Here is a 17,074-nt window from a genome sequence, read left to right as displayed (position 1 = left end):
ACTTCTGCAAGCCTCACTGGGGTGGCCGGGGGGACGGGGCAGTGAGACAGCACAGGGGTGTTGTCAGAGCCAGCAGGGAGGAAGGGGGGCTGAGACTCCTGTTGACAGAGCATCCCTCTGTGCCAGACGTGGGGCACCCATGTCTCTGCCACTAGGGTGTGAGGTGCCCATTTTACAGGTGGGCAAATGGAGACCCAGATCAGTTAAGATAAATGTCCAGACTCTCTCAGTCCTGGTCTGTGGGGACCAGGGGCTCTGCTTGTCCAGCTGCCCCCTGCCAAGCCATGAGCAGAGGGTGGTCGCGGCGGAGGGACGCAGGTGTCGGGCGCACACCTGCACGTTGGGTGGCTCCAGGAAGAGGCAGGTGTGCTTCTCCAGGATGTCCAGCAGCGGCAGGCCCAGCACGCTGCAGAGGCAGGTGGACAGCAGCCGTGATTTCCTCTCCAAGTCCAGAGGGGGCCTGAGTTTACTGTGTGGGGGGCAGAGGACGGTGGGGGAAGGGCCACTGCCCGAGCAGACAGGAGCCTGTAGCTCGGACTCAGGTGCCCCTCGTGCCCTCCTGCTTTTGACCAGACGATCCTGTGTCCGCTTCTGCCTCCCTGACCTTTAATGGCTCAGTTTTAAGGCGAACGATGCCAAATTTCCATTCTTCAGAGTCTGAACTAATAGTAATGGCTACTACTCATTGAGTGTCTCCTGCGAGCAGCGCTCTGTCAGGGGTTCCTTCCCGGGGTGTGGCTGCAGGGCAATGCTCCTGCTCCATCAGCCTTCTCAGGCTGTGCCTCCCGGCTGGCACTGCCCGCCAGACACGGCTGCTCCCCGCCACCCCGCACTTCCCTCCCTGACCGCTGGCGCCTGCTCTCAGCTGCCTGACGCAGGGTCTTGCCAAGAATGATGCTCTGACCTTGAGTGTCTGGGGTGTCAGCTCATGCTGGGGAGTGGATATGCCCCCTGACCAAGTGCACTGGTCTCCATGAGCTGCCCAGCCCCCAGCGCCCAGCGGGGCCTTCATGCTGACTCTCCCCACCTCACTGCCCAGCTGCCACTGGCCTGAGCTGAGAGGCTGCTGCTCAGTGCTGAGTGGCCCTGCCCAGGGGTACCTACCAGAGGCTGGAGACCATGTGGATGGCCTGCTGGCGGGTCGTCGTGCACAACGTGTCCGGGGGCTCCTTCTCCAGCAACACCTGCGAACCCCAGGCGAAGGCTGAGTCATCGCCCCTGGGCCGACCCCACTCCTGACACCATGTCTCATCCCTGCTTAAAGAGCTCGGCGCCTGGCACCTGGCGGCTCACAGGCCCACGCTTCCGCTCCGCCCGCCTGCAGGGCCTTTGTAACCTGCCCCCCTAGAGACACGGGGTGCAGCCTCTGGAATAGCCAGGCCCCGTCCGAATCCTGCTGCCCCGTTAGATGCCTGGCCCAGCAGGTCTCCAGGCCGCTCTGAGCCCCTTATTTACAAACCATGCAGCACGCAGCCCACACAGCCCGAGAAGTGGGCACGCGGAGCCGTGTCTGAGTCTCACGGGGGCTCTGGAAACTCAGGGCATCGCCATTGACCGTCTCATTACTGTTGCCTCCACAAGCCCAGGGGATCGCCGAGTCGAAGGCTCCAGTAGCTGGTGCGGAGTGGATGGTGCTGGCCTTCCTGGGTCTTACCCACCCCACCTGAGTGCACCTGGCTAGGCGGGTGGACCTGGCCGGCTTAGGGGCACTAAGACTGAGAGGAGGGGGCAGGGATGCGCCGTGTGAGACCCCAGCCCTTTCCCCGCGGTGTCTCTCTCCACACTGTGGTCTGGGGTCGCCCCTCCCGGGAAGCACCTCCCCGGGCCCTGCACCCACCATCAGACACTCGAGGAGCTCGGGGATCTGCGAGAACTCGTAGCCGCGGGCGCCCTCGTGGCAGCTGACGGCCTCCACCAGCATGAGGACGGCCGAGAGGAAGCTCTGCTTCAGGGTCTCGTCCTGGTGCGGTGTCGGGCCGGAGCAAGGGGCAGGGCCAGAGGGACAGCCGGGGAGGGCGGGAGCCGTCAGGGCCACTGCTCAGAGGCCCGCCAGCGGGGCCCCTGTGTGGGGCTTCTGGGGCGCTTGTGTGGCTTGGTTTGCGTGTGAGAAGGCGCTTGAATACGGGCGGGCGCCTGTAGGAAGTCCCGGATCCAGTTTCTCTCCTCTGGCCTGACGCTCTGGCGCCGTGGCCCTGCAGGGCTCCAGGGCCCTCAGAGCTGCAGGGCCGGAGGCTGAGGTGGGGCTGCCTCATGGGACACCACCAGCCTCCCGGGGGAGCACGGGTCTGCCGTCACCGGGGTCTTGGGCCACCCTGGGAGCCCCCGCTGCGGGCAGGATGGAGGCGGCAGGGAGGCTGGGCCCGGGCCGGCGGGCACCTACCCAGCAGCTGTAGTGGAAGTAGAAGATCACCCGCGACAAGATCTTGTCCACCCAGGGCAGGATGCGGGCCTTGGCGCTGACCGCCGTCTGGCCGTAGGCGAGGAGGACGGTGCTGCTGGCCCACTTCCACCGCAGGTCCTCGGGGTTCTGGGGGGGTTGGAGTCTTGGCCCTGCTGGCCCTCACCCGGAGAGGGGAGGCGGGGTACCCCGCTAGGCGGCACCCGAGGCAGGGTGCTCTGGGGGCTCTCAGTAGGGGAAATGGGATGGGCCTTCTGGGGGACTGCTGGGCCTTGTGGGGTTCCCAGGGTGCCTGTGGGGGACCTGACTCTGCTCTTCTGCTCCCTACCTGTGCTATCCTCTCCCCAGGGCCCCCGGGGTTCTGGGGGATGGGAATTGTGTGTCAGACAGAGAGATAGCGGGGGCGCTTGGGCGCAGTGAGGGGAGGACCAGCCTGAGATGCCCCCGAGGGCCATATGGCTCCTGACGAGCCCCCGGAGGAGGGCCCGGCCTCTCCAGGATGTGACTGGTGTGGTGACCCCATCCCTCCCTTCGTACTGACTGAGCGCCCGGTGGGGTGCAGTGAGGATGGGGTGGCTGTGCTGTCCGACAGGGGGGCCCAGGGTCGCCCTCCGGGCCCCGCCCACTCTCCGGCGGGCACGCCACAGCCACGGTGCCGCACACGGGCCCCGGGTCTGCAGCCGGGCCGGGGCGGCTACTCAAGAGGAGGAAACTGAGGCCCGGGGTCTGGCCGGTGTGGAGGTGGCGCCGGAGGCAGGACCCCGCCCCTGACACCCTGTGAGTCTGCCTCAGAGGCCTTGAGCTTCATGGAAGGTCGGGGTCCCCATGAGGCCCCGCGGCCCCCCGAGCCGGCACCTTCAGGGCGTGGCTGTGCAGGCTCTTCCTGATGAGTGAGCTCCGGCCGAACTGGTCCAGGACGGCCCAGACGTGGTCCAGGTGGCGGGTGGCGGCCAGCCCTACAGTGAGAGCGATGCCCTGGGTGGGCAGCAGCGTCACCACTGGGACTCCGGGCAGCCCGGCCTCCGCCACCCGGGGCCTGAGCTCCAGGGAAGGGGCTGCTCCAGGTCACAGGCATCTCCTTCCACTGCCTCTGCCTTGCTGGAGGCCCCCCCCCACCACCGCCAGGGCTCTGCGGGGGGCCTGGGGGAGCAGCAGGGGGCGGCTCCTCCCTGGGGGAGGCTACACCCCAGCACTGCGCAGGAGAGGGGCAGAGGGGCGCAGGGAACAGGCGTGGGGCGGGCGGGGGCGGGGCAGCAGCAGAGGGAAGGGGCTTAGTGAGCAACGCATCAGGCTGGGGCGACCAGGGTCGGGCTCCGGGCGACAGGGTCAGTGTGTGGTCACGCAGGTGGCTGTGCCCCGGGCCCTCTGGGGACAGGGTGGCCGCCGCTCACCTCCCGCTGCTTGGGCCACTGGTGGGAGGTGGCCAGGAGGGTCTGCAGGTGTGTCCTGACGGTGTCGCCATCCTCCTCGGCTTGAAGGATCAGCCCGTAGTAGTTGAACAAGAAGGCCTGGGGAGGTTCGGCTTCCTGTCTGCCCAGCCTGGCTTCCCAGGACCAGGCTCCGTGGCATCCCAGCTCCTCAGCCACCCCGACTGGCCTGCTCGCACGTCTGGTGGGGCCTGGGGGGCTTCCTAGTTTCTTTTTGGGGTCCTGCGCCTCGCTCTGTGTGGGCCCTGGTGGCCAGAGCCCCGGGAAGGGGGCAGCTTGGGGGAGGGGAGGGAGCACCTTCTCGGGGGGCTGCTCCTGATGAGTCCGGTCGGGCTTGGTGAGTGCCCACAGCAGCTCCTTGGACCACACATCCTTGCTCAGGAACTGGGTGGACTTGACGGCCATCTGTCAGCAGACGGGCGGGCAGTCGGTCTCTCCCGGAGCTGGGCCCAGCCTCTCACCCCACGTGTCCCTAGCGCCCAGGACCTGTCCTGTCTGATGGCCCCCGGGGACGAGGAGCACTCCCTGTCACCCCTCCCTGGGGTGCTCAGGACTGGACAGTCCCCAGCACTGGGCCCCGTGTCCGTGGAAGGCGGTGGCCAGGGCGGGGCCAGGAGGACCGGCTGTCTCGTCTGCCCACCTTCGGCGGTACCTGCCCGTGTCCCTGCTCCACCACGTCTCTTTTGAATGAATGAATGAATGAGACATGAGATCCCCTTCGAAATGCCACATCCTAAACATCCGGGATGTCACGATCTGATGATGGCGACCACCAGCCTCCCCACAACCCGAGGGTTCAACTACCCGATGGTTTTGACCTCAGATTCTTTGGGGCTGGAGATCCCCCTCTAAGGGCGCCCTCTGCGTCTTAAAAGAAGAAAGATCGAGGGGCTGCAGGTCAACATTTATCTTCAGGGCGGCAAAGCCCCCTCAGCGGGGTGGATCAGACAGGCCTTGGCTTTGCTGGTTGACATCCGTGATAGACGCTTTATGAGCTCACGGGAAAAGGCGGACACGTCGGGGAACACGCCTGATAACGGCGCTGTAAGCCCCACCTGGCTGGTGTTTGAGGGACGGGAATCGATTCGTGTTGTGGTACGTGGCTGGACGTCGGCAAGGCGGTGCCCTCTGGGGGGGGACTGGCTACGTCAGCTTGGTGAGGGCGTCTCAGCGTCGTGCACCCCCTCTGCGCACCCCCCTTGCATTTCCATCTCTAGAGTGTGCCTGAAAGGAGCGCCAGGTGGGCCCTCTTGGCACCGGAGAAGGTCTGGCCTGGCGGGCGAGGTGGCTCGGTGCCCCTGCGGGGTGGGGGTGGCCCTGCCCTTCCGTTCCTGGGCTGAGATGGTGACGTGCACAGGTGTGGTGTGGGCTCCCCGCCCTCCCCATCCAGCCCGGGACGGCGGCCCCCTCTGGCGGGTCCCGCGCCCCCCGCCCCGGGTGGGTCAGCTCCGCACGGCGAACTTTCATTTCCCCACATTCTGGGCGGCGGTGTCGAGTCTCCCAGAGCTGGTGTCACGCGTGGATGCGTCCGCGTTCCCACCGCTGCACGTCTCAGCCCCCCGGGGCCGGGCGCCAGCTGTTCTCCTCTTTCCGCTCTCACTTTCATGCCTTCACTTCCCGGGGCTGCTTCCCGTGAGCTCGCTCGCCCGTCTGGCCCCTGGGGGTCGCCCTCCGGCTTCCGGCTCCCGTGGGTGCAGGTGCCAGGCGCCCCGGGCTGTGAGTGAGCCTCGGGCGGGTTCGTGCTGAGTTTCCTGCCTCGGGGCAACACCCTAAGGTGGGCTCGCCGGGCCACTCTGACTCTGGAAGGACATGGCAGCTCCCCAAGAGGCTGCACGCTCCCAGCTCTGGGGAGAGGCACCAGCACCCCGCATTGGGGCCCACCTCCGGGTCTGGCTCCTTTGCTACCTCACTCCCTGCGTGGGTGGGGGCGGGGGCTCCCCCCGCCTTCCAGTGACAGCCCAGGACGGAGAGGCCGCTGTGCGCCGGCCGGGCCTGCTTGTCTCCAGCTGCGTCCCCTGCGGGAGGCGCCGTGGCTCAGGCCCGCCCTCCCCCAGGCCCGCCGGGCGAGTTCTCCTGGCGCCGGCCTCTGCGCCTTGGGGGATGGATTTAATTTTGCTGCCGTTCGGTTCACCTGGCCTTTCCCTTGAGGACGCGTCTCTCCGGGCCCCCGGCAGCCCCCGCCTCCTCCGAGGTGGCAACGCTCCTCCTCGAGACGCCGTCGGGCCACGCTCAGGTCCCGCCGCCGCAGGCTGCGTTTTGAGTGGGTCAGACGGGCCTGCGGGTCTCCGTTTCCCCTGCAGCTGTTTGGGAGCCGGTTGTTCCAAGGGCCTTCCGGTCCCACGCGTTGCTTTGGCGACTTTGTAAAAGCAACGAAGAGGCCGGAACCGCCAGAACCGACCCCACGGCGGGCGTCACGCGGGTGTCCTGCTGCCCCTGGCTTGTCTGGTGCCTTCCTCGCGGCCCGGCTGCCGGCAGCGGCGCCGCCGTCCTGAAACCGGGCGGGATTCCTGCTCCTTTGCTGTATTTCAAGATCCGTCAGTCCGGGGTGTGTTTGGAATCTCCGTGAGTGGGTCTGTCCAGTTCCGCAGGGAAGCCCGCGGCTCCGTCTGCATCGCCGAGGCTGGGAGTCGCTGCGGGAGAGCTTCCGGCTCAACACCGGGGAGTCCCCTCCCGGACCCCCGGCCCGCCCGTGGTCGGCCTTCTTGCACCCCCTGCGGGGTGTCTTGGGGAGATCTCGCATCTGCTCTGCTACACCCGGCCCTGAATCTTTTGCGTTTTCGCCGCTGTCGTCATTTCTTAAGACTTTGTTTTCCAGCTGTTCGCTGGCGGCCAGCAGAGATTCTGTGGGCTGTGTCAAGACTTCAGCTTCTGTGTCCTGAGATCTTGCTGAATTCAGTCATAGTAACCAGCAGTTGCCGGCTTTTCTCAAAGATTCTGTAGAATGGTCTGCGCGTGGTGCGCGCCGGGCTGACCGGGTGGCGCGTGGGCGCCTGACTGTTGGCGGGGCCGGGCCTCACCACCGGCGAGCGTGCTGTGGGCGTCCGCTCCTCCTCCTCCCTCCCGAGGGCCTTCGGGTGGCAAGGCTGTGGCTTAGAGCGAGGCGCGCTTACTTGCTTGCCGGCACAGAGCCCCCAGGCCCTCGGGGTGTCAGCGGCTCAGGTCTTCTGCTCCCCCTTAAACTGCACCTGCATTCACACGAATGAGGTGCCCTTTGGACGGGCCTCGAAACCCACAGGTGTGGGCTGGCTGCCGGGAGCCGGCCCTGGCGGCGGGGTTGGAACTTCAGGCCCAGACCCCAGGCCCAGCCTCGTGTGGAGGGGCTGAGACGCGGCCCGGTCGGTCGCCAGCTGCAGGCGATGGACTCCGCGGCGCCCATGGGCAGGGGCTGTGCTCAGTTTTGAAGGGTTAGTGTTTTTTTTTTTTTAAAAGATTGATTTATTTATTTATGCAAGCACTGGGCACAGTCAGAAGCGCGGGAGGGTGAGAGAATTCACGGAGTCAGAGCAGGGAGCAGAGCAGGCAGAAGGACCGAAGTACACTGCTGAGGGGAGCAGCGGGCGGCAGGAGAGGTCTGTGCGCCATGTGGGACCCTCCTCCGGTGGCCGGGGAGCAGCCAGGGATCGAACTGGTGCCGCAGAGGCTGCGGGCAGCTTCACAACCCAGCGCTCAACCGCTGCGCCACCGGGGAGGCCCCTGCTTCATGCATTTTAATGATGACTTTATTTATTTATTTTTTTTAATAGTTCTTTTTTTAATAGAGGCATGTTTTATTTATTTATTTATTTTGTTTGTTTGTTTATACAAGCACTGGGTACAGTCAGAAGCGCGGGAGGGTGAGAGAATTCACCAGAGCCAGAGCGGGGAGCAGAGCAGGCAGAAGGACCGAAGTACACTGCTGAGGGGAGCAGCGGGCGGCAGGAGGGGTCTGCGCGCCATGCGGGACCCTCACCGGTGGCCGGGGAGCAGCCGGGGATCGAACCAGCGCCGCAGAGGCCGCGGGCAGCTTCGCCACCCAGCGCTCAACCGCTGCGCCACCGGGGAGGCCCTGAGGGTTAGTTTTTAAGTTTGAATTTATCTGACCCTCTGTGAGGTTTTCCTGCGCTCCCCGTGTAAGTGGCACGATCTGGTGTTTGTCTTTTTCCTTCTGGCTTATCTGGCTCAGTGTCGCTCCCTCCAGCTCCATCCATGTTGCCAAAAACGGAGTGAGTTTGTCTCTTTGACCCGAGTGTGTGGCGCCGCGTCTTCAGGGCCCGCCCGCCTGCCCGTTCCCCTGCGTCTGCGGCCGGGCCGGCCCGGCTGTGCAAACACGCTGCGGCCAGCGCGGAGGTGCAAGTTCCTCTCACATCCCTGGGGCTCGCGTCCTCGGGCAGGCGCCTAGGGGTGGACTTGCGGGGCGGGCGGCAGGGCCATGGTCAGACCCTCGGGTCTTCCAGAGAGTCTGTCCGCACAACCTAAATCGCCTGCTCCCCTGGCATCCTGTTTCGGTGCTCCCGTTCCGCACTCATGGGTTCTGTTTCTTCCTCGCTCTGTCCAGGGGTTATTATTCTATCCGCTTTTCGGAGTCACTTACTCTCCGTTGTGTTCACCCTCCAATCGCTGCGCCTTTGAAATTTTCTTTGATTTCTTTGTTTTCGTTATTTCGATCTTTCCTTTTATTTGGTTGTTTTATTTATTTTTGTTATTTTTTTTAAACCCTAACCTCCTTTGGTTTTAATTTGCTTTTTTCATTTAACGGGGAGATGGCGGTATAGAACTTCTCTGATAGAGGCTTTAGTGCCCAAATGTCCTGCTCAGCGTTGGTGTTTGTTGCATCCCACAAACTCCCATTATCGTTCAATTCCAAGTATTTTCTAATTTCCCCTGGGGTGTGGTCTTTGACCCGTGGGTTGTTTAGAAGGCTGTCGTCTAACGTCCAAGTATTTGGAGCTTTTTCAGATGTGGTTTTGATGTTGATTTCTAGCTCACGTGCTGGCCAGAGAACGGACTCTGTTTGATTTCAGTTCTTTTAAATGTATTGGAACTTGAGATATGACCCAGCAAATGGCCTGTCTCGTGAATGTTGTATTTACATCTGAAAAGAATGTCAATTTGATCCATTTGGTTAATTGCGTTGTTCAAGCCGTCTGCAGCCTTAGTGATTTTCTGTCCCATTTTTCTATTAATTACGTGTATTTCTGGTGCTGCTGTTTATTATTCCTACTCGGTGCCATTGAGCCATGGCTCCGCGCTCCTCTGTGCGCTGCTGATAGTGAACATTTAACGGGCTCCGGCGTACCTGGCGCCGCGCCGCGCAGCGTGCGGGTCATTTCCTCTAATCTCACAGCAGACAGTCAAGCTAGAGGCGCTTTCTTGTTTGACAGGCGAGGAAGCGAGTCTGAGAGGCCCAGCAGGTGCCCCAGGCACACAGCTGATTCGCTGGGTCTGGGCTCGAACCCAAGACGCCAGGTTGCTTCTCCCAGGGGGCCCCTTACCTGGGCCCCGCAGGCCCCACTCTGGCTCCAGTCACCCCCCTTCCGCCCTCCCCGGTCACTGGCCTCTCTGCGTCCTCTTTGGCCTCTGAGGTCGGAGCCAGCCCCGGGGGTGGGAAGGGCCTTGTGTGTGGTGGACGCTTGATTTGTGTCAGGCATCTAGAGACCAAGGTTCAAACCCCAGCTCCCCAAGTCTGCTCCTCTGTAAAGGGGGCTCCTCTCCCCCATTTCCCGGGGCTGAGAGGGTGCCTGCTCCCTGCTCCCCAGAACGCCCCCTACCTTAACCAGCTGCTCGTCCCAGCACGCCTTCTCGTCCTTGCTGAAGAGTCGCTCTGCTGAGGGAGAGGGTCCCGGAGGCCGGGCTCACGTCGCGGCCGGGGCTGGATCACGGCCCCACCCCACCACCCTCGGACACTGGCTGAGTCAGGGTGTCAGTGGCCACCTCTGGCCATCCCGGCTCTGAGAGAGGAGGGAGTGGACCACTGGCCTCACGCTGGCCCTGGGCCCCTCCCGGAACCAGCTTGGTCTGCGGTTCTTGTCAGGGCCCAGCGGCTGAAATGCTGGTGGACGGAGCACAGGCAGCCAGGACAGGGTGACACCATGGGCCCAGAAGGCGTGGAGTGTGGGGTGCCCTGGCACAAGCTCCCTGGTGTGCAGCCCCTTGTGTGTCCAGAAGTTCGACAGCCCCCTGGACCCCGGCCTGGACGGCCTCCTGTGGCCACCCTATCCCTGTCCCGACCAGCCTGGAGGGCAGAGTGGCCCAGGCCAGCCATGGGCAGCACGCACCGCTGGAGGACAGGACGCCCATCACATAGAGGAAGCTGCGGTGCGGGAAGACACCTGTCAGGACCTCAGCCTCCAGGTGCTGGGCCACGGCCCGCCACGCGTGCTTGCAGATGGCCACGAGCACGTTGCTGGCCGCGTCCTGGTAGGCCTCTTCCAGGTCCTGGGGGTAAGAACAGTGGCTGGGTGCTGCTTTGGTGCTTCACACACGCATGGGGGGACAAGGCAGCTTCGTCTGCCTGTTTTGTGGGTCGAGGGTGCATGCAGGGAGAGCCCAGCCCAGTCTGGGGCTGTGGTCTCTGGAGGGGCCAGCTGGAGGGTCTCCAGGGGGAGGCCAGGCCTGTAAACATGGGGACAGTCCCGGGCTGGGCCCTCCACAGCACTGTCACCAGGCATCATCATCCAGACCCCCAAAGAGCAGGGTCTTCTTGGGGATCAGGACAGCTGGGGCAGGAAGACACAGCTGCTGATCTTGGGGAGTGGTGGGCCCACCTCATTGCTGTGCAGTGGACCCCACGCCTTCCTACCCGCCGTGTCCCGAGTGCACCGTCACTCCTGCCCGCCCGCAGACAGTCAAGCGGGGAGGCCTTGCCCCAGGAGACTAAACCCCCGACCACAGAGCCCAAGGGAACCCAGAGAAGCAGCTGAGGAAATTGGGCCCGACAGTGGTGAGAGCTGCAGGCAGATTTCTGCAATATCCTCCGAGATGAGGAAGATACTGTGTCCCTGTCGGCCCTGAGCAGGACCCCGGGAAGGGAACACTCTGAGAACATTCGAGGCTCTGGAAAGCGGGGGCTGGAGCTCCAGCAGGATGCTCAGCAGGTGGCTTGGGAGAGGGGAGTGGCGGGGCAGGGACGCCTGCTTTGCTGTCAGGTTCATGCCGCGGCGCACGCAGGCTGCTCGGGGGGCGGGGGTGGGCACCCCCAGAGGGCAGGTGCCCTACCCCAGGCCTCAGCCCCACTTCTGTACGGGGGTGGCAATGTGCCTGTTTGGGGGTTAAGCTCCGCCTGTGCCTGCTGTGTGGGGTGTGGGGCTGGACTGTGGCGGCCTTGGTGACCCCCCACCGCCCTCTGACCGTGACTGTGCACATGTGTATTGACTGGCCCCCACGAGCTGGCCCTGGGCTAGTCTGTATAGAAGCTCCGCTGGCCCTCCAGCCCCGGCTGAGACTGCTGGGCAGCCCGGGGCACCCCTGGACTGCAGCCGGGGTGCAGGGGGTGTGGTGTAGGACAGCGACGTGGCTGTGAAGCCCCCTGAAGGACTGGTGGTGAGAATGTGGTCAGCAAGTCCAGGCACACAGCACTGCAGACCCACAGCTGCACACCCGGGTCCCAGGTGTGGCCTGTCCGCCGGGGAGGGGTGGCTACCGTGGACGCGGTCATGTTCTCCAGGGCCAGCTGCATGAAGGTTCGCTCCCAGGTCTCCTCCAGGAAGTCACTGGTTCTAATGACAGCCTCCAGGACGTGGAATAGCCGGAACTTGTGCCGGGTGGACATCTGTGGGCAGCAGAGTGGACAGCGGCTCAGGGACCAGTTGAGCTGACCATGGGAAGAGGCCCCAGTGAGAACACAGTTTTGGGGGGGGAAGGCCAGAGGGGGACGCTCACAAGTGGAAGCATTTGCCCACATGTTCAAAACCGTTTGGACACGATGAATGTGGGCCGTGAGCCAAGGGCTGCGGACACGGATGAGAAAGAATATGTCCCTGTCCTTAAGGACAGCCGTGGGACTTTAGAACATTCCATCTCCAAAGTCATTTCATCCATTCACTGACCCACTGGAACTTAGAGGGATCCTCCCAATCATCTACCCAACCATCCATCCTCCATCCTCCATCCATCCTCCATCCATCCATCCTCCATCCTCCATCCATCCATCCTCCATCCTCCATCCATCCATCCTCCATCCATCCATCCATTCATCCATCCTCCATCCATCCATCCATTCTCCATCCATCCATCCATCCTCCATCCATCCTTCCTCATCATCCATCCATCCATCCACCCATCCATCCATCCATCCATCCTCCATCCATCCATCCTCCATCCATCCATCCATCCATCCATCCTCCTCCATCCATCCATCTCCATCCATCCATCCTCCATCCTCCATCCATCCATCCTCCATCCATCCATCCATCCATCCTCCATCCATCCATCCTCCATCCATCCATCCATCCTCCATCCATCCATCCTCCTCCATCCATCCATCCTCCATCCATCCATCCATCCATCCTCCATCCATCCATCCTCATCCATCCATCCATCCTCCATCCATCCATCCATCCTCCATCCATCCATCCCCATCCATCCATCCATTCATCCATCATCCATCCATCCATCCATCCATCCTCCATCCATCATCCTCCATCCATCCATCCTCCATCCTCCATCCATCCATCCTCCATCCATCCATCCTCCATCCATCCATCCATCCTCCATCATCCCATCCTCCATCCTCATCCATCCTCCCCCCATCCATCCATCCATCCATCCATCCATCCTCCATCCATCCATCCTCCATCCTCCATCCATCCATCCTCCATCCATCCATCCTCCATCCATCCATCCATCCTCCATCCATCCATCCTCCATCCTCCATCCATCCCTCCATCCATCCATCCTCCATCCATCCATCCTCCATCCTCCATCCATCCATCCTCCATCCATCCATCCATCCATCCTCCATCCATCCATCCTCCATCCATCCATCCATCCTCCATCCATCCATCCATCCTCCATCCATCCATCCTCCATCCATCCATCCATTCATCCATCCATCCATCCATCCTCCATCCATCCATCATCATCCATCTATCCACCATCCATCCTCCATCATCCACCCACCCAACCATTCACCATCCATCCACCATCCAGCCACCCACCCACCTGTCTCCTTGTTCACCGACCCACCCATCCACATCATCCACGCACGCATGCATCTACCAGTCCATCCATATCTGCCACGTACTGGCTCAGTGGCTAAGCCTCAGTCCTCACCCATCACAACACTGGCATCGTGACACTGTTCTGGGTGTGTTCATACCCATTGGCCCATTTGCCCACCCTTCTCCACCTAGTTGACATTTGAGGACACGAACTTCCCCAAAGTCACGTCGTCACTGTACGGAGGAGGCGAGATATGAACCTCCTGGGCCCTGGCCCCTCTTCTGCTCCCTGCGCTGCCCGAGAGCCCAGCCTCTCACCTCCGGGTTGTTGAGGAAGTAGTCATGGATGGTCTCCAGCACCAGGCCGGGCAGCCCCCGGGCCATGTTTTTGATCTTCCTGGTGATGTGCTTGAGGCGGAGGGGGTCTGAGCTGCCCAGGTCCCGGAGCATCTTGAAGCAGATGGCTGGGGCAGACGGCACGGGGTGTGAGGGTGGGCTGTGGGGCGGCACACTGGCGGCCGGTGGGGGCAGGGGAGGGACAGGGCTGCGAGTGGGACAAGTGCTCAGACAATGAGGCGCAGAGAACTGACCACACTCGGAAGTCCGGGGCCTCCTGCCCATCCAAACAGTCCAGGGGCAAGAAGCAGGGATGCATGTAGGTACGTGCAAGCTCACTCACGCGCTCACTGATGTAGCCACGTTTACACTCACTTGTCCACTTACATATCATCCACCTGCTCTCCACTTGTCCCTCCATCTGCCCATCCACCTGTCCCTCCATCTGCCCATCCAGTCCCACATTCATCCATATGTTTGTCCATCAAGCCATCGTCTGTCCTGTCTCACCTTCATCCACCGATTCATCCAGCAATGGTTTTATCCATCCATCCATCCACCCATCCGCTCAAAATGCACCCTTCCAGACACCCTCCCCGCGACGCATAAATTCATGCACCCGTTCATCTACCCACTGGCCGTTTGTTTATAAACTCCCCCTCTGTTAACAGAGTCACACGTCTCTCTCTCCATCTCTCTGCTCCTTCGCCCCTCGCCCTCCATCAGTAAGTCCCCCGACATCTGATGAAGTGTGGTCGCAGGGATTCGCGTTGGGGCTGGTTCAACAGTAGTCAGGGACCAGCTCTGTTCTGAAGGGGCCCCCAGCCTAGGGGAGCCCTCGCCAGCATTTGTGGGCTTTGGCTTTGGGGGGCAGTTGCATAAAAGGCCCTGGGTACAGAGGAGGGGACAGTAAACCCTAAAGTGGAGGGTGAGGCAGGGCTGGGTTATCAGAGAGGGGGCAGGGATGTCACTGCCTGGGAGGAGGAGGAACGTGCTCCTTTGAACGAGGGGAAACCACCGCAGTGAGGGGTCAGTCCTACATGAAGGGGCACTGCCAGGGCTGGGGTGGGTCTCAGCAAGCACGCTGAGGCTCTGCTGATGGAGGGCCCCCTGTCTGCTGAGAGTGTTGCCATGTGCGCTGGTGCCCCCGGAGTCCGGGAGGGTGTCCTCTCTGGCCCTCCTCCTCCGGCCTCCCTGCGTGGAGGGACGTGGTGGGTCTGCTGGAGGCCCGCCGGCCGGGGTGCTCACCCGCGTTGTAGGCTTCCTCTATGAACGCCTTGTGCTCCCTGGGCACCAGGGCAGCCTGGCTGCTCTGTGACCTGCAGAACACGATGGTGGTGTGGTGCTGCCTGTCCGTGCCGACTGAGCCCTGAGACACCCTCATGTAAGGCAGGTCCCTTGTGGTTTCAGATAGGTAGGAGAATCTGAAAGGGAGAGGGTGCTGAGTGTAGGCATGGGGTGCCCTGTGTGCATTCATGGGGTTCACGGGTGCGAGCACAGTGGATACTTAGGGCCTCCTTGGTCTGCGTCAGGCTTGGCAACACCCTCCCATGAGTCCACTGGGAAGAGGGCAAAGGTCTCGAGGCCTCAGTGACCCTGTCAGGCAGCACCACCAGGCTCAGAGGGCGTGGACTGCCTAGCAAGTGTGGTGGCAGGCTATGGAGACACTGGGATCCAACACCCCCTGCTCCAGCTCTTCTGCAGGCCGCACAGAAAACTGCCTGGCTGCTCAGACAGCACCGGGGTGGGGGTGGGGGGGTTCTTTGCAGGATTGGGGAGTTCCAGGAGCAGGAGCCAGGGAGCTGGGAGTGCTGTGCCACGGCTCCTTGGCACCCCAGCCCCTATCCCAGTATTTCAGGACATTTGTTTGGGTGAGAAACCCCGAGGAGAAACATGTGGCAGGACAGGGAGGCTGTGGGTCCGATGGCGTTGGAGTTGGCCTGGCAGCGGGCCCTGGACAGCATCCTGCCACCCGCTTCCTCCCTCCTGCGGGCGGGGGCGCGGGACTCTGTGTCCGTGGAGCCTCCAGGTTGGGAGCGGAGGTCATTGTAAGGATTAGCGATAAGGCAGCACACTAGAAACTACTCAGAAATGAAACACAAGTAGAAAAAGCTCTGAAATGAATGGCGAGAGCATCACTGAGTTACGGGACAAGTTCAAACGGCGTGCGCGGCAGGCCTCCGGGAGGTGGGATGGGGCAGAAAAAATACTTCAAGAAACAACATCTGAAGTTGCCAAAGAAATGAACAAGTGATACATCTGTAGCTCCATGGGACTCAATAAACACTAAACCAAACCAAACCAAACCAAAACTTTGCACGTCACACTGAAATAAAATTTCCTAAAACCAATAAAAGAAAACATTCAAAACAGCCAGCGAAATAGACGCTATACATGAAGGTACGAGGGATGAGAGTGTCGTTCTAGCTGGAAACAATTCAAGGCAGGCAACACTGGAGCAGCATTTTAAGGCATCAAAAGAAAAAAAATGCTGTCAAACTAGAATTCTAGGCCAAGAGAAAATTTTAACAAAACCGAAAGTGAAATCTTTCCGTTTCCCATACACAGTAGAGCTCCAAGAACTCCCCACCAGCAGAACCGCACTGCGTACAAGCGCCGTTAGAGGAAGTCCTTCAAACAGAAGTCAGACTGTACCAGACGGGAACGCGGAACTGCACAGAAGAAGGAAGAACGCTGGAAATGGTGACTATGTAGGTAAATATAAAATATTTTTCAAGTTTTAAGTAAAATTAAGAATACATTGTGGGTTTTAAAAATAACAAATGCAGAAGTAAAATATGTGACAAAAATACCAAAAAGGTCAGGAGGGAGGAACAGGAATAAAATGCAAAATCTTGTGTTATAAAGTAGTATAATATCACTTGACGGTAGACTGAACTGAGGTAATATTATGTGCTGTAAATCCTAAAGCAATTACTAAAAACACAACGACAACAACAAAACCAGACACTAAACCACAACCACACAGCTAACAAACCGATAAAGGGGATACAATGGAATCATAAAAGACACTTGATGCAAACGAAGGAAAAGTAGGAAACGAGGAAAGCAAAAGAGGAAAAGTAGCACAACAGAGAGTTGAGGCCAAGGGAAAGCAGACTGCAGGATGATCGGGTCTCACACAACCACCTCAACAGTCGCATGAAAGGCACATGGCTCTGATAGTGCAATCAAATAGCCGATTCTCAAATTTAATACAAAAGCAAGCTCTAAGCACATGCCCAGAAGAAAGACACTTGAAGTGTAATACATATAAATTGATTAAAAATATGAGTGGGAAAAGATACACCATGTTAACACTAAAGAACACCGGAGTGGCTACATTAATATCAAACAAAGTATATCTTAGAATAAATAACACAAGCAGGAATAAAGAATCGTTTCAAAGGATAAGGGGCTCATTCATCAAGATGACTTAACAATCGGAAATGTTCGTACACCTAGTGGCAAAGTACACAAGGCAAAAGAGAGAGGACCAAAATGAGAAACTGATACATCCACCCAGCTGAAGATTTCAAACCCCCCCTCTCAGCAATTGATAGAGAAGAGATAATCATGAAAGATATGGAAGATACGAACAAAACTCTTAACGTGACCTAACTGGCGCTCGCACAGCTCTCCATCTTTCAACGCAGGAGCACGTGCTCTTTTCAAACGCAGGTGGGACATTGAACACGATTGGCTATGACCAGGCTGTACGCAAGACTCAAACATTGGAAAGATTCAGATCACACAAAGCACACTGTCTGACGACA

General features: G+C 60.3%; 1 protein-coding gene across 7 annotated transcripts in view; it reads right to left on the bottom strand.

Moving 5' to 3' along the window:
- Window positions 1-17,074, bottom strand: part of LOC119234921 (maestro heat-like repeat family member 5) — a 43,126-nt gene that overhangs the window by 22,411 nt on the left and 3,641 nt on the right. For 6 of the 7 annotated variants that reach the window (XM_037498054.2, XM_037498326.2, XM_037498243.2 and 3 more), the window contains exons 2-13: window positions 14,547-14,722; window positions 13,281-13,426; window positions 11,444-11,572; window positions 10,080-10,239; window positions 9,573-9,628; window positions 4,123-4,230; window positions 3,790-3,906; window positions 3,254-3,373; window positions 2,381-2,527; window positions 1,838-1,960; window positions 1,105-1,184; window positions 334-469 (exon numbers count right to left, since the gene is read on the bottom strand). In XM_037498054.2, the coding sequence (XP_037353951.1) occupies window positions 334-469; window positions 1,105-1,184; window positions 1,838-1,960; window positions 2,381-2,527; window positions 3,254-3,373; window positions 3,790-3,906; window positions 4,123-4,230; window positions 9,573-9,628; window positions 10,080-10,239; window positions 11,444-11,572; window positions 13,281-13,426; window positions 14,547-14,722 (1,498 nt within the window). The remainder of the gene's footprint in view (window positions 1-333; window positions 470-1,104; window positions 1,185-1,837; window positions 1,961-2,380; window positions 2,528-3,253; window positions 3,374-3,789; window positions 3,907-4,122; window positions 4,231-9,572; window positions 9,629-10,079; window positions 10,240-11,443; window positions 11,573-13,280; window positions 13,427-14,546; window positions 14,723-17,074) is intronic. The other variant, XM_037498078.2, reaches the window with a different exon arrangement.

This window comes from Talpa occidentalis, unplaced genomic scaffold (genome assembly GCF_014898055.3).
Source record: "Talpa occidentalis isolate TD23 unplaced genomic scaffold, MPIMG_talOcc4v2.1, whole genome shotgun sequence".
Classification (NCBI taxonomy): Eukaryota; Metazoa; Chordata; class Mammalia; order Eulipotyphla; family Talpidae; genus Talpa; species Talpa occidentalis.
Note: the sequence above shows the minus strand (reverse complement) of the source record. Positions and strands in the feature narration are given on the sequence as shown.